Source organism: Melanerpes formicivorus, unplaced genomic scaffold (genome assembly GCF_026170545.1).
Source record: "Melanerpes formicivorus ecotype bairdi unplaced genomic scaffold, bMelFor1.0.p_v2 SCAF_29, whole genome shotgun sequence".
In the NCBI taxonomy this organism is placed as follows: domain Eukaryota; kingdom Metazoa; phylum Chordata; class Aves; order Piciformes; family Picidae; genus Melanerpes; species Melanerpes formicivorus.
The window spans coordinates 5,743,915-5,767,140 of record NW_027142381.1 but is presented as its reverse complement, the minus strand read 5'-3'; the positions used below and the strand labels follow the sequence as shown (position 1 = coordinate 5,767,140).

Genomic DNA, 23,226 nt, shown 5'->3' with positions numbered 1-23,226 from the left:
TGAGTAAGCCTTTGCTATGGATTATTGGAACTAAATTAAATCCAGGTACAAAGAGAAGCTGTAAATAGAGGAACTTGTCAGATAAGCACCCATAAATTTTTGCTTGCCCTGCAATGGCTAATAAAATATCTGTTTATTTCAACAGATTTTTCACAGCACAGTTACCTATGGGTAATAACAGTAATTATCCATGGCCTGGAGAGGGATATTTATTACTGAGGACTGGCACTATATTATACAGTTGCCTCATTACTTCACTCCACAGCCAACTGGTAGAGATTAAAAAAGATTATGTTCTGTTTAGGATCCATTATACACTCTCACGCAAGACATTTTCTGGAAACAAACTCATACAAGTAAGTAAACTCTGTCTCTTTCACTGATGATTTCTGCTTGCTTAGCATTTACTCCTGCAGGAGAAAGCAGCAGCACTGACAAGAGGTTATTTGCTTTTTGCTGCCATCTCAAAGGTCTTTTCTATCCTGGTTAATCCTATTCTATTCCTAATCCTGTTCCTATTCCATTTCTATTTCTATTTCTATTTCTATTTCTATTTCTATTTCTATTTCTATTTCTATTTCTATTTCTATTTCTATTTCTATTTCTATTTCTATTTCTATTTCTATTTCTATTTCTATTTCTATTTCTATTTCTATTTCTATTTCTATTTCTATTTCTATTCCTATTCTATTTCTATTCCTATTCTATTTCTATTCCTATTCCTATTCTATTTCTATTTCTATTCCTATTCCTATTCTATTTCTATTTCTATTCCTATTCCTATTCTATTTCTATTTCTATTCCTATTCCTATTCTATTTCTATTCCTATTCCTATTCCTATTCTATTTCTATTCCTATTCCTATTCCATTCCTATTCCTATTCCATTCCTATTCCTATTCCATTCCTATTCCATTCCTATTCCTATTCTATTCCTATTCCTACTCCTACTCTCTTCCTATTTCATAGTTTCATTCAGGGTTGGAAGGGACCACAAGGATCATCTAGTTCCAACCCCCCTGCCATGGGCAGGGACACCCCACACTAGATCAGGCTGGACAGAGCCTCATCCAGCCTGCTCTTAAACACCCCCAGGGACGGGGCCTCGACCACCTCCCTGGACAACACATTCCAGGGTTTCACCACTCTCATGGTGAAGAACCTCCTCCTCACATCCAGCCTGAATCTCCCCACCTCCAGCTTCATTCCATTCCCCCTAGTCCTATCACTACCTGAGATCCTGAGAAGTCCTTCCCCAGCCTTCCTGTAGGCCCCCTTCAGATACTGGAAGGCGACAATTAGGTCACCTCGGAGCCTTCTCTTCTGCAGACTGAACAGCCCCAACTCCTTCAGTCTGTCCTCATAGGAGAGGTGCTCCAGCCCTCTGATCATCCTCGTGGCCCTTCTCTGGACACGTTCCAGCACCTCCACATCCCTCTTGTAATAGGGGCTCCAGAACCGGACACAGTACTCCAGGTGGGGTCTCACCAGGGCTGAGTAGAGGGGGAGGATCACCTCCCTTGCCCTGCTGGCCACACTTCTCCTGATGCAGCCCAGGATCTGATTGGCTTTGCGGGCTGCAAGTGCACACTGAGAGCTCATGTTGAGCTTTTTGTCCACCAGCACCCCCAAGTCTCTCTCCTCAGGGCTATCCTCCAGCCAGTCACTGCCTAGCCTGTATTTGTGCCTGGGATTGCCTCGACCCAGATGCAGGACCCTGCACTTGCTCTTATTGAACTTCATGAGGTTGGCCTGTGCCCACCTCTCCAGCCTGTCAAGGTCCCTCTGGATGGCCTCCCTTTCCTCCAGCGTGTCTGCTGCACCACACAGCTTGGTGTCATCAGCAAACTTGCTGAGGGTGCACTCAATGCCACTGTCCATGTCCCCCACAAAGATGTTGAATAAGACAGGTCCCAGGACTGATCCCTGAGGGACTCCACTTGTCACTGGCCTCCACTGGGACATGGAGCCATTGACAGCCACTCTTTGGGTGCGGCCATCAAGCCAGTTCCTTATCCATCTAGTGGTCCACCAATCAAACCCATGTGTCACCAGTTTGGAGACCAGGATGTGGTGCGGGACAGTGTCGAAGGCTTTGCTCAGGTCCAGGTAAACGACATCAGTTGCTCGCCCCTCATCTATTAATTTTGTCACCTGCTCATAGAAGGCCACCAGGTTGGTCAGGCAGGATTTGCCCTTGGCAAAGCCATGCTGACTGTTCCCAATCACCTCTTCACTATTCTTTTGAGCGAGTAGTGACTCCAGGAGGATCTGTTCCATGATCTTTCCAGGCACAGAGGTGAGACTGACTGGCCTGTAGTTCCCTGGTTCCTCCTTCTTGCCCTTTTTGAAGATGGGGGCAATGTTTCCCCTTTTCCAGTCTGTGGGGACTTCACCAGACTGTGACTATTCCTCTTCTATTCCTATTTCTATTCCTATTTCTATTCCTCTTCCTACTCCTACTCTCTTCCTACTCCTACTCTCTTCCTATTTCTATTCCAATTCCTATCCCCATTCCCATCCCTATCCCCATTCCCATCCCTATCCCCATTCCCATCCCTATCCCCATTCCTATTCTATTCCCTATAACTGTTTTGCTATTCAGATACAGAACTCTTCAGCTTTGAAGGATGGAAAGGGGAGGCCTAGCAGGTTATCTGAAGAGTCTACAACCAAAGATAGGTTCTAACTTCTTTCCTGGACTAGTAAACTGCTGCAGAAAATCCAGCCTACCAGTGAAGAAACTGAGACTGAGTTTTGGGGTTGTCCCTCCCTGAAGTTTCACTACAGGAATGTAACATTTCATCTGTCCTTAAGAAGTCGACAGTCTGTTGTCACCAGCTTTGATTCCAACAGGACAACCTACATTCAGGACTAGATAATCAAAAGCAAGGGGCCTGGAGAAAATGGGAAACAAACTCTGGGGGAAAAGAATATTAAATGACAAGGGAACAAAAGCAAAGTGTGAAATAAAAACAAACTCATCTCTTGAGAAGCCTCAAAACAAACTATTTTGAGACCAAATGCGAGCGCTCCTCAAGCAGTCACGCTGGCGTCTGAAGTGTTTGATGTGTTTCAAATGGAGTTCAATTTAAAAACAAATAAACCTTCAGAAGACAGTGCCCTGGACCCCCTCCAGACATATACATGTTGAACCAAATCCAATTTTCTCCAGTTCCACAGCATGGATTAGAGAGGTGCCGGTGGGTACTTTGGAATAAGGCAGGCAAGTTTGTGTTGGCAAACCACAATAAATCAGCTCCCTTTTGGGTTTCTAAGGCTACAGTCAAAATGGGAATGGAAACACAGCACAATTAATAAGCTCTCTAAAACAATAGACTCTGAAGATCATAGAATCAGTCAGGGTTGGAAGGGACCACAAGGATCATCTAGTTCCAACCCCCCTGCCATGGGCAGGGAGACCTCACACTAGATCAGGCTGGCCAGAGCCTCATCCAGCCTGGGCTTAAACACCTCCAGGGATGGGGCCTCAACCACCTCCCTGGACAACCTATTCCAGGGCTTCAACACTCTCACAGTGAAGAACCTCCTCCTCACATCCAGCCTCAATCTCCCCACCTCCAGTCTGAACCTCCCTACCTTCAGCTTCATTCCATTCCCCCTAGTCCTATCACTACCTGACATCCTAAGAAGTCCCTCCCCAGCCTTCTTCTAGCCCCCTTCAGATACTGGAAGGCCACAATAAGGTCACCTCGGAGCCTTCTTTTCTCCAGACTGAACAGCCCCAACTCTTTCAGTCTGTCCTCACAGGAGAGGTACTTCTTTGTGTTTGACAGCAAGATACTTCTTCGTATTTGACCACATGAGAACAGCCCAGGCAGAGGCAAACAGTTCATGACAAGCTTTTGCTAATCAAAACAGGCAACATTTGTGCATTTCCTGCAACTTACCTGCAAGAGGGAGGTCTGAAAGATCTGCGTGCCTGGCAACACCCTTGCTGGCTGGCTTGGCATTGTTATAAACAGAATGTCTCTGTCAAACAAACAAATGTACAAGATGCAATTTAAAAAGTACTTCTCATCAGACTTAAGTGGGCAAGAAGAAAGAAGAGGTGCTTCTGTTATCTCAAGATCACAAAGCAGGTGGAGGGACCCAGAAACCTTTCCACAAAGTGTCAGCTGTACCTGGGCAAATGGTTGTGAAAAGTAAAAAGGAACAGTATTTTTTGCTGGCATTATCTTTGTTCCTGAACTACTTCACAGATCTATTTGCATCATTTTTTTTTGCTCACAGCAAACATGGTTTAGGTGTCACAAACCCAAACATGCTTCTATTACCTAGCTCAGTCTGATGTTTCCTGTACCTCACTTCCAATAACCTAAACCTATTTTCTGGTCAGCAGCAATTCAAGGTCAGAACTGTACTCCGAAGAGTTCACATCCGTCCACTGAGGCCTCTAAGCTGAAGTCAAAGACAAACTCACTTTGATCCTTTGTGTTAGTGCTACAGCATTTGATGTTTCATAGCAAATAAACAGATGAGTTTCCCCTTCCTCTTGTCAGCACATGCACATTGGCATGCTGAAGCTGTGTCATGCTCTCCTGAACACTGCATCTACTCATTTGAAAACCACGAGGGGGGAAAGAGCAACTTGTACCTGCATGGGGGAAACAGCAGCAGCTGGGGCTGTCCTCACTGGAATTCCACTTAGAGGGCTCCTGGGGACCTTGTGAACTGTGATATTTTGTCCAGTGCTACCTACAAGGCAAAAAACACAGAAACTTTTGCAATTCAAAGCCAGATATCTCCCTCTTGTCAGAGCAGGGAACCACTGGTGTAGTGACATTGCAGAGAGAATACTTATGTACCAAGCACCAACAGAAAACATCCATATAGGAGATAGAGTAGAGTAGAGTAGAGTAGACTAGACTAGACTAGACCAGACCAGGTTGGAAAAGACCTTTGAGATCATCGAGTCCAACCTATCATCCAACACTATCTAATCAACTAAACCCTGGCACACAAAAGGGAAAAGTCATGTGCTCACTACTAGAAATATTTTCAGTACAGAACAGTGTTCAAATACCTGAGCATCCCAAGTCAAAAGACTTTATCAGGGACTTCACAGTAGCAGCAGATTCTGAGGGTGTGGGAGATGCTCTGCTAATGCAGACTCCTTGCCAACGGTTGGTCGTATCAGCCTCCAGGGAGTCTACCTCTTCAGTTGTCAGCCTGCAAAGCAGAAACCAGATCAAAGTCAGGAGCAGCAGGAAATGCAAGCAGAGATTAAAGATCCTTCTATGTAGTAAGGCAAATCCAACGATGCACCTCTGTCACTGCAGTGCCCCCAACATGGACCGCTCCTCAGAACCTTCATGTCCCTTTCTCAGAGAGCCTGGCAAACATTTAAGTCATTGAGTCTTACAAACTTTCCTGAGTTGTTAACCATATCATCCTCATTCCCCATCCTCATACAGGGTAGGGGATTATGGTAGGGGGGAAAAAAAAAAGCAGTTTGATGGGATTGGTGAGTAATGATCAATAATTCCCTGAAGATGGGCTTTCAATACAGCACAGGGGCCTAGTGTGGTTCTCTGTGTATGATGAGGAGAGCAACCACAGAGCAGGATGTTTACACTCTATGCCTTTAACTGGCATGGCCACTGCTGGAGTAATTGTTACCAGCTAAAATGCCATAATTGAAAATAGCTGGAGAGGGTTCAGGTAGTAGCCATAAAATTTGGACCAGAAAACATCCTCCATAATAAAATACTTGGGCAACTCAACTCTTCCAGCCCATCCTACAGCAATCTCACCACCAGCCTGGTGATGGGATTGTGAGCTCTAGGTGAGCAGCTGGACTTGAAGATCTCAGAGGTGTCTTCCAATCTCAACAGTTCTGTGGTTCCATCAACAAGGACAGCTGCTGAACAAGTGAATCCTCAGTCCCATAAGCAATTATATGGGGACTAAAACTGTTAAATGCCTCCTCCTAGCAGACACACCACCACCAAAATTCAACAGTTAGAGTGAAGAGAGAGAAATGCAAACTAGAAACAAGGCTTGGATTTTAACAGCAAAGATCATTAACTTACTCCATTGAAAAGAAATGTTGAAGTCAAGATTAGGTGCTGGGCTTAGAGGAGCTAGTGAAGTCCACAGCTCTGTGAGACAGCAAATGGAATCACACAGTGCAACTGTTCCTTCCAGTCCTGCATTTTATAGATCTGGCTGCCACTGCTTAGCACTGACACTGTACTTACCTGGTAGCTCTCAGGTAGATTTCAAGTGCAACTATCTAGCAGAGTCATGTCAAAAGAGTATTTGCACACTATTTTCCTGATCTCCTAGCTGCTTAAGCCATGTGTGGATCAACAGGTTCTGGTTCCCACCACTTTCCCTACTTAAAAGTACAGTAGCCCCCCAAGAGCTACATGAGCAAAAGCAGCACTTGTTTCATAAGAGGGCTGGAGAACTCCATCCAGAAAGTGCCTATAGGGTTGAACAACTTCTGCTGTGCTAAAAAGAGAAGTCAGAACCTTTTTCTTTCCCTTTTAGCATCACAGTCCACAAAATGCAAGCAGCTAAAGGGTGTCAACAAATAAGGGAGTAAGAGTGACTCAGGTTTCTATTTCTGGCAGAGCTTAAGGAGGTGCTGTCTTCAAGCAGATATTGGCTATTCCTTTGCTAATTCATTCAAGCTCCTTGTGTGCCAGGGGAGCCTGCAGAGGCAGATGGTTAGAGAAAAGGCCATTTCAGTTCCATTCTCCATTTAATCCAATAAGGAGAAAAGGCAGATTGGGTAAGATTCTCTCAGCTCAGAGGAGCCCGTGCTGTGCTGAGTAAATCTAAGTTATCTTTTTCTTCTGTGGCTTTATAAAGTACAAATGACAGAACACAAAAGTTAAAGGAGTCCTGCTTCTAGAAAAGCATGGAGGAAGATCAGGCTCAATGTGGTCCTGGGCAGCCTGATCTAGCTGGAGGTGTCCCTGCTCACTGCAGGAGGGTTGGACAAGATGACCTTAAGGGGTCCCTTCCAGCCCAATTGAATCTGTCAATCTGCAATAGATTTCTGCCACCCAGTGCAATCCATTAGGCTTTCAAGAATTAAACAGGCCACTGCACAAGACTTCTGCCCAGTTTTCTAGGCAACAAGGCTATGCACAAGGTCTGTGGAACATTAGAGTAAGAAAGGAATAGTACATTGCCTGTAGGTTAACTGGTAAAGCATAAGCACAAAACAAGCCAGCAGTATGCTCCTGGCAGCCATCACTTCACTGGTTAGGATTTAACTCTCAGAACAGCTCAAACCTCACAACCTAGTCTAGCCTTTGATTGCACAGGGATGGATGCAAACATGTCAAATCAATTTAGAGTAACTAGACCAGGCCTTATACCTTGCCACAGAAAAGTGCAGTGAGAAATCAGCTGCCATTATTCTGTCACTGTGCAGGGTAATTAAGGAAGATTCAAGTGCTGGAGCTACTACCGGCTCCAATTTTGTTAGGATGCTTCCTGTATTTGCAATAGGCTTCTAATGCCCTCTGAAACAATCTCCTAGATTAAACACAATCACATTAGAAAATTGAGGCCTCTCATGCTGCAAACCATGGCATGAGAGGTAGGAAGAACAGCGGTGAGAGGTATCTGCTTCAGCTCAAACCACACGCAGCAGCCAACAAGCAATGGAGAGTTATGAAACTTGGTGAATGCTTTCCAGTTTTAAAGAGAAAAATCTGTGTGAAGAGAGAGTGCAGGTATGTGTATACAGATGGGTTTCTTAATAGAGAAGCAGAACAGTAAGAGCTTAACTTGCAGCAGCAAGCTGATTCAGGAGGCTGGCACCAGAGACCACAGCCATAGCTTCAAACCAGAAGTGATTCCTTGTGCACAGAATTTATTCAGCCCTGTCTATTTTAGGCCATCCAGGAAGGCTAAGCAAGCTCTGCTACATAAAGGATGGATTTGAAGAAAAATGTCATCTACTGCTGTGTGCTTTCCTTGAAACAAGAGTGAATGGTTTACACATCAATACTGCAAGTGCAGCTGGCTTAAGTGGAACAGCTCCAGGAGGAAGCAGACACACTTTAGCCACAAAGGAATTAAAAAGCCCAGCCCTTTTCACAAAAATCACAGTCCAGTTTCATTCATTCATGGTGAGACAGATGCAGTGAGCTCTTCCCTAGTGGCAAGAGTTAGCCTCCTTGTTTTCTACATTTGGATGCTGTAGACAATGGACAGACAACAAGGTACAGCTCTTTCTGTGCTCAATGTGGAGATTTAGGCAACAGCAGCTGGCATGGCTGTGAAACTTCTAAACTGCTGCAATGACCTCTTCATTACAGGTGGCCTAGGACCACACAAGCCTAGCTCCAGCAATAATTCCTCTGCCATCTAGTCTTTGACACAGTTCCTGGCATTGTTGTGAAGCCTCCTGAACTCCAAGGGACACAGAGAAGAGACACACAGCTACTGATGCACAGAACAGAAGAGAGGCCAAGGGCAGGCAGCAGACAGTTCCAAACACTTAAAACATTTATTTGGCACTTTAATATGTATTTCTTAAAACATAAAAACGAACATTCAACAGCTGCCAGCACAGAAAAGAAAGGCAACACAAGTGTGCATGTGTGTGTACACTCCAGGGGCACGGCAGAGAAGTGAAGGCCATGCCAAAGCCAGGACATCCTGCAGATTTTTCTGCTAGCTCAGCCGGCTCTGAGACCAGGCCCTCGCTAAGTCTTCACATCCAGAAGGAAAGGACGGAAATCCCACAGCCAAAATACAAAACTCCAGTCCTGGAATGAATCCTGATGGTCTCTTGGTAGAGATGGCAGCTCCCAAGTTTCTCCTTAGCATCCAAGAAAAGCTGTCTCCAGGTCTCTCCAGTTGCAAAGCTGAACATTAGCAAGTTCTCCCTGATGATCATATACTTCACCTGAGTAAAGGGCATGAGAAACACTTCCCTTCTGAGAGGATATTTAGTAGGGGCTTCATGCCAGAGTTTCTTTTCTTTCTGGTTTCTCCATCTGCAGTTCTCACAGCCAGGACAAACCTGACATGAGGCATTCTTTGTGAAAGTCATAGCAGGACACACTGCTTGGGCACCACCCTGCTTCCTAACACAGACTGAGCCAGACATGCCACCCAGTGGTGAGTGCCTTCTTAATGCAACACAAAAAACCTCAAAGCACCCAAGCAGCTGATACTGAACACATCACTTCACGTTTCTACTCAGCTTTCCTGCTGGGTTTCAGTCACCTGCTCTGTGTGTGTGTGCAGATCCTGATCTGTGTGCAGGCATGGAGCTAGACACAGACCTAGGAGTATAATACTATATGGATAACTCCATGTGTATGCACTTTACAAACTAGACAGACTCAGTCCTGTCTTTTCTTTAGTCTGAAACTGGCATGTTTGAACTTCTTTCATGGCAAATATCCCCATCCTTCCAAAAAAAGCCCCAAAAAACAGCCCTCAGTTACTTCAGCTCCCCAAATCTTTGTGATTGTTTCTTATGGCATAGTTTGCTTTAGATTAATTCAGAACAACTTCTGCCTCATGGAGTCTTCTGAAGAGAGAAACCTTCTGAAATGGAGAAATTGGCTCTTGCCCATGAGGTGGAGGTGAACCTGAGCAGCAATCACACTTTGACATACACTGGGCTTTGAGAGGGCAACAGGAAAAAAAATACTGGAGGTGCTTCTTCAGATTGAAACTTCCCTTTTTTCAGCAGCAAGTTGAAGGTATGTCCTGAAGTGTCTCACAGGCCTGGCCATGCATCCATGCAGGGCTGTGTTAGCTGGTAGAGATCAGGCACCTGTGGAGATAGAGACAACAATCGAGGGAGTTAAGAAGCAACACAGTCGCCATCCTGAGGTACAGCTCAATTTCGCAGTTAATCACCCCATCGTCACTACACAAAGGGGAGAGGATAAAACGCTGGTGGTGCTGCTAGGACTGCTGAAGGAGAGTGTCTTACACTCCACCAACTCAGCTTTGGGACCTGATGAGCAACCAAGAATACAAAATACAATAATAATTCCGAGTTGCTCAGACAGAAATTTAAGTATTTAAAGCCAGGAAACCAATTTCCAAGGAGAGGGATGGTAACATTCCTGGCTCCTTTCCTCTAATCATTTAAGACTATTCATTCAAAACAGGTACCTGAACTCAATGAGGCAACATGAGTTGCTCTGCCTCTGTCAGAGCTTCTGCTTCAGGATCTCTACACCAAAAGGGATGGAATAATCTCCATCCAGTGTGGAGAAGAAAAAGGGGGGTGGGGGGGGGAAAGCAAAACCAAAAACCCCACAACCAAACCACACCAACTCTGAGGGGCTACTAACTAGAGCAAACAATGCATCAAAAGGACACTGCTCTGCCATTCTAGTTTGCTTGCCAGTGAGAGCAGAAGGAACTATCAGACAGAACAGCTGCAAAACACAGGCACAAATGAGCAGCACATCAGCACATACAGACTGACAGCAGGGTTTAATACACAGAGGAGAAGCTTATTTCCAAGAGAAAAAGCATGTAACACTGCCATGCTGTGGCATTTGAGACTTTAGGAAGAAGAACAGAAGCAAATTAGTGGGATACAGGTCACAATCTTGACTTTTAGGCTTCCTTTTGAAGCTTTGGTTACATTTTATTATTATTACTGTTGTTATTGCTATTGTCAGAAGGCATTCATTTAATTACAGGCAGAATATTGCTGTTTTCTGAGCACTACTCCCAGCCCAGCTGTCTTCTCTCCATGTTCTTGGTTCAAGACATGACAATGAAGTGCCCAAATCATTTGGAGAACTCAAAGGGGAAAAAGTCAAAGCAAGACCTTGAAACTTTCACTGTTGCCAAACAGTGTATTGCCATAAAGGCTTGGGAATGGGTGTGCAATGAAGCCAAAAAGAGCCTTCCACAATGTGGGTACTTTCAGCAATACCTTAGTGTTACAAATCCAGTAAAGCCTTTTTTTGTTTGAGGTATCTGATCCTTAAACAGCTACAAAAATGAATTGATTTCCAAAGTGAGTGTTCTCAAGAGATGAAATTTGCTACAGGATCATTGGATAATCCAGCTTGGAAGGGACCTCAGGAAGTCACCCAGTCTAAGTTCCTGCTCAAAGCAGGGTCAGCTATGAGGCCAGACCAGGTTGCTCAGGGTTTTATCCTGTCTGGTCTTGAAAACCTCCAAGGATGGAGCCTATGGAATTTCAATTTCCACCATCTGTGAGGAAACAGTTACACAGTGGTGGATTGTAAGCTTTTGCATTTTACAGCAGAGAAATAACATTAATTAGGATGTAAAATATCACAGGAAACTGTCTGAAACATGGATTTGTAGGGTCCAATCAGTACTAGGGACAAGTTAACTCCACTCTTCCTTATTCCATTTCTTTTACACTGGTCCAACCTCCCCCCCCCACCCCCCAACATTCTCAGTCATAGAATTAGACATTTAATCTGTGTTAAAGATGCCTTTGGGAGGCTCTTACCTTCATTCAGAAGAACTCTGATGACCTCATCAGGATTTTTTCTGCAAGTTCTTTGGCTGTTCCTGAACCCAAAATGACTTTTTGTCTGATCAGAAGAGTGTAACGGTGAACTCAAACTTGGAGGCAGGAACTCGGGCAGCCACAGGCAAGCATTAAAATGGCAGGATGTCATAGGAGATAGATTGGCTTCAAGATCAATTTATGAGGCAGAGTCTAATGACCCTCAAGAGATGGCTGAGATTTTTGCCAAAACCCCTTTGAGTAGCAAGCTTTTTGGAAGGTGTATTTTCCAATTGGAGCTTAAAAAGTCAGACAGGAAACTTTCCTTAGGGAGTGTGAGATTCACAGCTGCTCAGCATCAGCAAACATGAGGAACACTTTGCAGAATGCTAAGATATCATGCTACAAACTGCTTCCACCCGTGCTGAGCATGCATTAAGTCACTGCAGGTACCAGAATCAACTGCTGGTTCATGAAAGCCAACCACAAGCAATGATGAGAATCTCCTCAGAACGTTCTGGGTGAAAAGCTGAAGTGCTGGGAAAGAGTGACCCCAGGAGTGCAAAAATCACTGGGAATGTACAACTGGCTCTCAGCAGGAGCTTTAGTGACTTGAATTTGTTTCACAGGTCAGTGCAGTTTTAAACTTTCAGTGCTTGGCTGTTGCTCGCTGGTTCATTTAGACAGTGACTGACACAGGCTCCATTACCTTCTCCACACCACTCAGTACAGAAACTTTGCACTCTTCACGTGGACACCGAGAGTCAAATGACTTACACTTAAGCTGACAGATGCAGAATTTGGTCTTGACACTTGTCTTTGAAAGAGAACAAATATTGCCCACTGCAGACAGCAGATCTGGCTCCACAACCAAGGTAATACTCAAAGCAAGCTAAACAGAGAGTCAACATGATGCAAAGACAGACATAGATTTCTCTGTGTGTGTATGTGTAAGAGGGAGAGGCAAATGCCAAACCTGGCTTCAGTATGTCTGAATACCTCCTTCTGGCACTCTTTGGACTCTGAGGATTTTGTTTCAAATGCAATACCTGCAGCTCAGGCTTCTTATGCCAGAGAGGTGACAATGAAGCCACGTTCCTTATACATGGAAGATAAACATCCCTGTTTGCAAATCAGCAGGTCAGCTTCAATTTAAGTATTATCAGACATCCTCACATTAATATATAAAAAGACTAAAAGGGGGGAAACTACAAGGAGGTGATCCCTGCCTTTATACATGGACCCCACTCTACACAAGAGAAATTTCATTAAGAGTAAATTAGGAATGGAAACAGAGCCCAAAACTTAAGTAGTGTCTGGTAATCATTTTGTCTGAATACACAGTCTGCAAGAGCTTTTCTTTGCATTCACTGGGGACCCTGACAATGAAACTGGAGCTTAAACACATTCTTGTTGGGTTTTTTTTCTGAAAAGAACCATTTCTGTGCCTTTAGTCCAGGAATTCTGATCCTCACACCTACACAAAAAGCCCTCTCATCCTTTTGACTCCTATCTACTGTACAGCTGCCGTGGCAAGTCCTGAATGGAAAACAGGGAGCAAAGAAGTGCAACCCAAAGCTGGACTGTTACTCCACCTGTAAGAAATAACAGCATTTACTGTGTTCCTGTGACTATTCTGCCACAAGTCTACTTGGGCAGAGTAGAAGAGCAAAATGAGTTTCACACACATGCTTTATAAACAGCACCACCGTTGGTGTTATTTTGCCTTAATTCCCCCAGCACAAGCTTCCCTCACTGCAGCTCTGCTTGTGTCAGTGCAAAAAAAGAGCAGGGCACTTATCTCTAGAAGTTTTGGGTCGTCCTTCTAATACATCTATTGGTTTCCAGTTCTTCTTATTTAGTATTTCAACTGGAGTATGATTTTTGGTGGTACGCAAAAGTTCACACTCTGCATCAAAGGCACGCTATGAGGCATCTCTACTGGCTCCAGCCTGAATTTTAAGAGTTATTTTTGTTCTTGCCATGCTCCCACAGAGGGAAGCCTCACACGTACAGCTACCACACTGGGTCATGCCTCTGAATGCTTCACAGTTCCTGCTCCCTCTCCAACCACTCAGACTGTGAGGAGGTCCAGCACATGGCAAAGTCACTTCTGGGCTAAACGCTGCCCCAGGCCACAGTCCAGACCATTTGACACAGCAAACCACTTCAGTTTCAAGTTAAGGACAGGAGGCATGAAATGAGGAATCCTCCTATTTGCATTGATCACTCAGTCAACACAGATTGGCAAAACAAAGCACCTCAGCTACTCCTCCTTCTAATTTGAGCATACATAGTCCTTGACTCCTCCTGGGTTAAGCATCTCTCTTCTGGATGCCCCATTCAGTATATGTAGCCAACCAACCTTTTCACAGATGTAGTACAGCTGCACAGAGTTGTGAAGGCAATAAACCACAGTGGAATACCATATTGAGAACAAAACTGTAAGAGGATATTGGCAACTGTCATTAGTTAATATTTGCTGAATAAAACCTTCATGGCCTAGTTGGCAGAAGTAGATTTCCAAGAAGAAAAAGAACAGAAACATCTTAGAATAAGAGACAACAAGATCTGTCAGAAGAGTTAAAAACAGACAACATGCACAACCAAGCCAATGAATAGTTAGTGACAAAGCACTGTTTGCATGCATGTTAGCAGTCAGAGATCAAATCTTAGCCTTTGTAACCAACCAACCAACCTGTTGCTGCCCTTCACTTCATCCAGCTCCTTCTGCAGTCTGGCATTCTTCTCCTCTTCTTCTTGAAGCTTCCTCTTCACCACACGGAGCTCCTGCTGGGCTTCACACTTAATATCATTGGCCACAACCACCGCAGTCTGCAGATCAGCTTGAAAACGCCTCCACTCCTCTGTATCTTCCTAGAAAGAGCAATGAGAACCCAACTGTTTGCTGTAAAAACACACCTGCTTCAGCTGAGCTCTTAGCTATTGATCTCTCTTTTCAGTGATCACAAGCAACCAGGACTTCACCACCATTTCAAGATCATGCTGAGGTCAAAGTAAATACTGCCTCTTTACACAGTACCAGCGAGAGTGCCAAAGAAGAAACTGATGCTAAGCTCTCAGTTCCGATACAAAAGTACAACAAACATTCTTCCTACAGCTATTGATCATTCAGTGTTGTGATACTGCTACAAGCACTGCAGCTGCAAAGAGCTTTGTGGCTGGTGGTGACTCATGAAACAGGAACAGCTACCCCAGAGTAGAAGCTCACAGGTAGAAAAACGAGAAGACATTTGCAAAGGGTGCAAAGGATTTTTCCTTCTCAGGCAAAGAAACAGCTGGAAATTAGCAGAGAGAATGGAGAATGAAAGGATGCAGAAAGGTGTTCCAGAAAAAAAATACATCTCTCAAAGCCAGCATTGTAATAAAAGCTCAGCTTAGCTTTGTCATGGAGCCTACATCTTACCTTCATTTGCTTAGTCAGGGCCTTCAGCTGCCTCTCTGTTTCTTGTTTTTGTTCTTCCAGCTTCATTGCTTTACCTGGGAACAGTAAACAAGGGGAAAGATTATTAAACACATAAGGGCAAGGGTGAAAAGTGGAGGAAAAAAAAAGGGAGGGCAGAGCAGCCTGCGTGGGTTTGCTTCTGGTATTGCCATTAAACAGATGAAACTGAAAGCAAGATATTCTGACAACAGTAGATTTGTTACCCAACCTTCTGAAGTAGGTCCTGATTTTGAGGCATTGAAGCAGACATTTACATCTACAGAAGCACACGTGCAGGCTCACTGAGTACACACTCTGCACTGGAGCACTCGAGGTGACACTGGTCGTTCCACCAGGTGGCAGCTGCCCTCCTACACCACCACAGCAACCACACTTCACAGCTCCTAGCAGTGCTTTGCCCCAAAAGCTTTTTAAAAGGCCAATAATTCCTGTTTCTAGGATGGGCAACACATCCCTCCCTGAAAAATGAGGCCTGGAGACTGTCTCTACCACGATTCCCACAGCACTAACTGTTTAAATAGTGACTTCAGGGCACGAACAGAAAGTATTTGCCAAATTGGAACACATCTAAAGTTGAGGACCTTGTCACATCTATCAAGACACCTTCCCTCCTCCCTGTTGCAGCCATAACTGAGCCCCCCTGAAGAAGTTCACTTCAATCCTCCTTTCAGCTCCACCTACTTTCTAGGTCACTGATGAGCTGGTTATTGTGAAGTTTTATAGCACGATGTTGTTCCACCTGGTCCTCCAACTCAAAAATGGTCTCTTTCAGGTTCTTAATATCTGCTTCATTCTCTGATGTTTTTTCCTGCAGCTTCTGGCTGGCTCTGCTCAGCTGCTCAGCCTGCCGGTCACACACCTCCTTCAGCTGACCACACTCATTCTCAGCCTGGAAGGGAGGAAAGAAAGCTGCATGGCTGTCTTGGTTCCTTAGGAGAGATCATTCATTAGAGATTTTGCTGGGCATCCCATGGTCTGAACCTGTGTTCTAAGCATTGTAGAAACTGAATTGCAATGTGAAGGAGACAGTTTCAGGAAACATGAGCTACCCAAACACCACTTTTCTCTCCTGGTAATAACACAACACGATGCTGCAAGAGAAATTCAAAGTTTTCTCTATGATGACCTTAATTCCAAATCAATCTCTGCAGGGAATGAACATGGCAGGATTATATTCCTGGAAAACTCCACATCTATTTGGGTATCCCATTATGAGAATGGTGTCACCACTTTAAGGCCAAGCAAGACAACAAGCAGTTCATCCACACTGACAATTGTGCATTTTCCATGGATTGTGGAAATAGGCACAGCAGAGCTCCTACAGATGATAAGTGTATTCCTGGATAAAGCACATCTGGAATCACTGAAGGGGGAATCTGCTGCACTCCAGTCTGTTGGCTGAGGCCCACACAGATCAATTCTTCCAGGTTTTGGGGGAGATCAAGTACAAACAAGTCATGGAAAAACCAGGTGGAGGCTGCCAATTCAGTGAGCAGCACTGGCACAGCCTGACTGAAGGGCAGCCTTACAGAAGCCTGCGGTCTCGTTTGGGTGTCACAAACAGCCAATGATTCAAAACAGCTTAATTTGAGGGAAAGGAAGAGTAAAAAGGAGGAAATCTGTGGTTTCCAAACCAAGCAATAAAAGTTTGGTACAGAGTTTGAGCACTCAGCAGTTTTTCATTTCTCCTTCACAAGCTCCAGCTCCAGTAAGCACTTGGGAGCTTCCTCTACTAACTCCATTTGCTGTGGTCACCTATTTAAGCTGAAAGGACATCTGGATTTTCTAAGTCATTCAGATCATGGAGGTGCTTCTTGGCAATGCTCTCTTCCTCTGCAACCAGCCAATTTTACCACTCTTCTCATGATCCCTTCCCCATACAGGAAAGGCTGTGCACACACTATGACTCTTTCTGCAGCAGTGGGACACAATCACTGCCTTGTGCTTTATTAACACTCACTTGATGACACCTCACGTCACAGCTCCCTTCCCAGCATCCAGGATCACATGGAAAATACAAACAGTAACTGACTTAAGCTTGCTTGGAGCAAAGCTACAAACCAGGCAAATGAGCCTGAGAAAATTTGTTGTAGAATAAATCCTGTTTAACCTTTTTTTTTTGCCATTACTTTACCTATCCCAAAGCAGAATTCTTCCCAGGTTGGGAAAGGATATTTTAGTTTTAGGAAAACAAATCTCATCTGGAGCTTAATTGTGCATCATTAGTCATGTCCCTGTAAATACCAGCTTCACTGAGCATTACCTCACGGCCTTGGGTTCTCATGACCTATGACACCTATAGCTCACTACTAATTAATCATGATTAATTATTCAGAATGCAATATTGGTTACTAACTACTGATGCCCTGCTCTTCATCTGGATTTCTGAGTGATTTCCTTCAATATCTGTTTACATAACACCAGAGTAATTTTATGTTGACCTGTGCTTTGCTCCACTTTGGATAAACAACTCCATTGGCTGGAACAGTAAATTCTGCAGCAGATATTAGGGGAAATTAGTTTGGCTTTTATAAACACAGCCATGCTAAGTTTTTCCCTGGGAACAATATCTGCATTATATGTACAGAGTAGATTTATTCTATGCATACAGAATCATAGACTCAATGAGGTTGGAAAAGACCTCAAGGATCATCAGGTCCAACCAGTCACCTAGGACATATAGCAGCAGAAGGAGACAACATCATGCAAACCCAGCTTCCACTGAGAACTAATTAGTGCAATTTAAATCCTGGAGACTTATAATCAATGGCCCAGCAACCATCCCAAGCCAAATAACTACCTATTTATGGAAGGACAGATAAGCAACCATTCTATCCAACAGCTGTTCCTGCCTTACCTTAGATAGCAGCCCCTGGATGTGCTTCAGCTCACTGTTTGCCTTCAGCAGCTCTTGTTTAAGCTCAGTGCAAGATGCTTCCAACTGATCCTTTTCCGCACGGGCTACTTTCAGCATCTCTTGCACCTCAGAGTTGTCAGTAGTGCAGCCCATCACGTTGATTTCTGCAGCCTTCTGTTTCTCACTCTCCAGCTGAGTCTTGAGAGAGCCATTCTCAATTTTCAGGCCTTCCAAGGCCATTTTACAGTCCTCCAGAGTTTTTGTCACTGTGCTGTTGCTCTGCTGTTCCGCTTCTAGAAGTTTAAGCAGCTTCTCATTTTCTTCCCTCAGGCTTTTAATCACCTGCTGGGCATCCTGATGCTCCCTTTCTAAACTGCGTAGGCTGCTGGTTAACTGCTGCTGAATGTTGAGCAATTTCTCTCTTTCAAATTGTGCCTTTTCAAGAACTTCAGCACATTTCTGTTCCAGTTCAAGAACCTTCCCTTCGTGAGCTCTGCTTTCTTCGTTCTTGGATCGCTCTTGGAGGAGAGTCATTAGCTTCTCATTTTCTTGGCTCAGCTGTTCCGCTCTATCTCTATGCTGACGAAAGGAAGTCTCCAGGAGAGCTTTCTCTTCCACTAGCTTCTCATTTTCTGTTGTCAGCTCCTGCACCATTTGCTGTTGATCTGACAGCTCCTGCAAAGTGGCTTGCAGCTCCTCTGCCGTGCTGTGGTGGTTCTCCTCCATTTTCTGGATTCTCTCCGTAAGAGACGCAACAGAAAGGTCGCTAATATTGTTCGGGGAACTTCCTGTAGTGGAGCATTTGGAACCTTTGAAGTGGTTGCTGCTGGAGGATGCTGGCCTGGAAGGTACATCTGCTATGTGTTCGAAGTCGGAGGCGTCGGGCGACAAGGAGGCTTTGGTCACGTCGCTGCTGGAGGAAGCAGAATCGCGCAGCGCGCCCCCGGCCGGGCGCTGCCTGTGCTCCTCCACTTCGCCTCGAGACGCCTTTTGGGACGGGCTTCCGAAACTGGACTCTTGGGTAGTTGGGGTTGGGAGGCTGCTGTTCCCTCCACTGCTTGTTGTTGTGTCTGAGAGCGGAGAGTTCTCCAGGTAAAGCAATTTCTCTTTCAGCACGCGGTTCTCTTCTCCCAGGCTGGCCAGCTCTTTCTGAAAGGTCCTGTTCTTCTCCTGGAGGGTCCTGATCAACGGATCCATGTCGACAGGTGACACTGCTTCTAAGTTTTGGTTGGAAGCACCCATTCCCTCAGCCTGAAGCGCCCCTTTCTCTTTGCATTTCTTCAGTTCGCAGCGGAGTTTGGTGATTTCGGAATCCTTTGTCTTTGCTTCTGCCAGGAGCTCCTTAACCTGAGATTCCAGGACAGCTTTGTCACCGCTTTCATTCTCCTGCTTGGACTTGCTGGCGGGGCGCACGTGCTTGGTAGGAGTCGGTGTACCAGAGGAGGTGGGGCTGGGTTGGGTTTTCCTGGTGTTGGCTTGACCACGCAACACAGCTCGCTCTCGGGATACGGAAGAGGATATTTCCCGGGGTGCCGGAATCCCTGTGCGCTTCGCAGCTGAAACTGTCCCTTGAAGGGTGAAAGAGAGATGGCAAACTGAGTCAGCTCATCAAGGAAACAATTCACACACCAATGCTAGAGCCTAGAGCTGCCTTGGGAAAAAAAAAACTACCTGAGTGTTTGAATAGGTTTGGTCATGACTGAGTGTGTGGATTCATGTTTCATAGGCTGGTATCACTCTGCAGTTCTTCCTCTCCCATCCCCTGCAAAGGAGCACAGCCTGCTGAGGTTTTTTCTCACACACACCCCCAGCATAATAATGCAACATATAGATGCTGCAATACACAAACTGCAACCTCCAAGTCCAGGATATGTGAGGAGAGGCTGAGGGAGCTGGGGTTGCTTAGCCTGGAGAAGAGAAGACTCAGGGGTGACCTCATTGCCCTCTACAATTACCTGAAGGGAGGTTGTAGCCAGGAGGGGGTTGGTCTCTTCTCCCAGGCAACCAGCACCAGAACAAGAGGACACAGTCTCAAGCTGTGCCAGGGGAGGTTTAGACTCAAGGTGAGGAGAAAGTCCTTCACCAAGCAAGTTGTTCATCATTGGAATGTGCTGCCCAGGGAGGTGGTGGAGTCACCATCCCTGGAGGTGTTCAAGAGGGGATTGGATGTGGCACTTAGTGCCATGGTCTGGTCATGAGGTCTGTGGTGACAGGTTGGACTCGATGATCCTCGAGGTCTCTTCCAACTTTAGTTATACTGTGATACTGTGATATTAATTGCTTGAAAATAAAACTTCTTTACACCGTGAAAGGCTGAATTTAAGTCTATTAAAATCTATTACATCTATTGATTGCTGGGGAAAAGCTCAGAAACTTAAGACTTGGTCTTTAAGCCTAAGAGAATAATGCATTTTTAGCACACAGGAGCATTGTCTCACATAAAACTAATGGGTTTGCATCATCCTCTTCCATTTACGTGGATCATCATCAGGTCTGAAAGACTTCTACTGACTGCAGATCCAGGGAAACACAAAACTCTCCTGGCACTTCTAACACGAAGACAACTGTGCTGCTGCAGTTTCTCACACAGGGAGCAACAGGAGATTTTTCTTCTTGTATTATAAATTCCCAGCCTCATTTGGGGATTTAAAAAGTAAAGGTAGACAATTGTTGCTGTTCTCTTTGGTTGTTGGCTTGCCTTGGTTTTCTTCCCCCCTGACTTAATGCAAAGTATTGTGTGATTACAAGGAAATGAAGTTTCTGAGTTGCTGATTTTTCTTCTTCCAAAGCTCTCTTGGCATACAGGGGCACAGGTGGTTAAGAGTAAAGAGCCATCCTAACCATGAGTATTGACAAGCTGGGTCAAAGGGAGGTATTTCATGGCACTATGAGTGGCCACACGATGAATCTAAGAAATTCCTCTTTTAAAGACCTTATTCAAAAGGAAAAACCCTGAAGCACAGAGCCATGATGCTTTGGGATATGGTACAATGAATAGATATTGTCTGATGTGGCCTCATCAACAGGCTGCAAGGGCCAGGTCTGCAAACAGAAAGGGCTAGCAAGGCAGTGTTTGCAATAAAAACAAGTTCCAGAGCACTCTGGGGGGAAATCCCAGATTCAGTTACATCTCCCCACATTTGTGAGGCTCTCTTTGCTCACAGACATGTGCAGCCTGCACAGAAATGTGACCAAAGAGGAAGCAGACTCTCAGCCTCACAGAAGCAACTCCCAACCCTCCCACAGCCCTTCTCCCAGGGAGCAGATCTCAGGGCAGCGATGCAGGGCAGTGAAGGGTTAATATTAACACCATCCAGTTTGCTCAGCATCTCTTTTGAAGAATGCACTAGGTTTATAAACCCCACACAACCAGGAGCCCCTCCTCCTCTCCCCCAAACAAACACACTCTGCAGCAGGCACAATAAACACCCAGAGACAAAGAGCAGCCGAAGAAAAGCCCCCTGAACACAGAGACTGAGCTGGAGGAGAGCACAGAAAGGGCTCTGTGATGGCAGGGGCACGATAAGGCCAGAGACAAAGGCTCCAGTGTTTATGGCAAGAGATAGCAGGGCCAGGCTGGCCGGACAGTGAGCAACCCACACAGCTTCATTGAGTCATCTACAGCTGGAGCCATGAGGTATCAGGGCAGCTCGGGGCTCCCCAGTGCAAAGTGCAAGGCAAGATGGAAGTTTTTCCACTGCTGCTCAAATGGCTGCTGGGGCAACTTCAGACACGAGAACTCAGCTCACTTGTCCGAGGTGAAGGCCCTCAGCTCACTGCTCAGCCTATTTCTTACCCTGAAGGCTTCCAGCTGCCAAGAGCTGGCACCTGTAACCCACATCCACACTGAGCTCGGCAGACAGGCAAAACTTCAGTGCCAACGCAGCTCACAGCATAGGATGAAGGACAAGAGGGAAGGTGAATGGACCATGAGGTGATGATGGGTCATTGCCAGCAGAGAAACAGCAGCTCAGCACAGCTCCTTTCTTGCTCAGGGGCAAAGGTTCACGTGGGCATTCCCAAGTGTCCAGATGGGAGAGCACAAGTCCTTGTCTGAAGGTCTCTTGAGCATGCAGTAGGACAAGTGCCCAGAGTGAGGAGCAGTACTCACAGCAGCTATAATCATACTGCACATTGAAGATGTAAAAATACACATCACAAGTGGCCACAGATGTTCTTTGATGAAGCCTAAGGGGTGGATTTAAAGCATTCTATTATCCCCTGGACTTTTATTCAATCTGAAGGGCTTTTCTACTGTTACAACAAAATGAATGACAAAGCAAGTACCCCAAACTACTGCAGTGCCATGACTGTCATCTGGTCAGCACATGAGTGGGCAGCATTACATTAGCAGTGAGCAGTGCTGACTGGGCACCATTATTTACATTACAAGAAACAATGCTGCTGCTGCACTCTTCTGCCAACTGCATGGCACTGAGAGAACCCAAGGGAAAAGCAATGCCAGTGTGCTTTCAGTGGCCACCAGGTGACAATTGCAACATGACCCTGAGCAATGGAAGACTGATACATGAGGGTAACAGTTCAGCATCATGTTTAACTGGGATTATCTGTACTTCACCAGCTCACCAACCAGCGCAGGCTCCGAGCTTACTCAACCTGCCCCATGTGTTTTGTAAGACTCCATGCTCTGCTGACTTGTTCTTGTCATAAATCACAAAGTGTTTGCTGCCCATCAATAACCATTAACCAAACTGGTTTTTTGTTCATGACATACAAGTGTTTATGTATTTCCTCCTCTCCACTCTCCAAACCAGCACCATGCATTACTAAAAACCCACAGAGTGCCCACAAAATGAACAGCTCTCAGTGCACCTCTGTGTTGATTGGAAAGCACCAAGCAAGGATAAGCACCACTATAAAGTCTGCTTTATAGGTGACCCCCTCAGAATGACCTTGAAATTAAGCAGTGGAGTAGTTATAAATGGAACTGCCAACCCCACAGCCCCGGGCACCCACTATGCAGGAATGCCACTTAGGGCTGTACAAGTCCCACTGGTGACCTGATTAGCTCAGCACCCCACACTGGTTATGGGCTATGGGAGACTCCAGGCAGAAATGTGCCTGCCAAGCTGCAGAACCCAATCTAGGGTTGATTTATGCTGCTGCTTACAGTGGCTGGAATCACACAGAACTCCCCTTCCTAGAGCAAGGTAGAGGAAAGACATCAGCCCCACATCTAAAGGAGAAGTTCTGGGGAAAACAACCAAATGAACCAAACCCCCAGACCATTATATACCCTTCAGTTGGTCAAAATGGGTGCAGTGGCTCCTCATCCCTGTTTTCATCATCCACCCACCCTGCCCAACCTGCTTGCTTAACTATTCTCTTGTGAACTGTGAGCACAACCTCTTTCCCACCATTCCACGCAGCCGAGCTCAGGCTACCTCTGACCAACAGAGTATGTCTCATTCTCTTTCCACCATAT

The 23,226-nt window shown here is 45.4% G+C and overlaps 1 protein-coding gene across 3 annotated transcripts in view; it reads right to left on the bottom strand.

The window, feature by feature from the left end:
* SPECC1 (sperm antigen with calponin homology and coiled-coil domains 1) overlaps positions 1-23,226 on the bottom strand; it is a 110,587-nt gene that overhangs the window by 27,684 nt on the left and 59,677 nt on the right. For 2 of the 3 annotated variants that reach the window (XM_068154686.1, XM_068154687.1), the window contains 7 exons: positions 17,781-19,348; positions 15,605-15,812; positions 14,885-14,958; positions 14,156-14,334; positions 5,047-5,192; positions 4,618-4,718; positions 3,911-3,992 (listed from right to left, as the gene is read on the bottom strand). In XM_068154686.1, the coding sequence (XP_068010787.1) occupies positions 3,911-3,992; positions 4,618-4,718; positions 5,047-5,192; positions 14,156-14,334; positions 14,885-14,958; positions 15,605-15,812; positions 17,781-19,348 (2,358 nt within the window). Of the gene's footprint in view, positions 1-3,910; positions 3,993-4,617; positions 4,719-5,046; positions 5,193-8,472; positions 9,781-14,155; positions 14,335-14,884; positions 14,959-15,604; positions 15,813-17,780; positions 19,349-23,226 lie in introns of those variants that run through there. The other variant, XM_068154688.1, reaches the window with a different exon arrangement.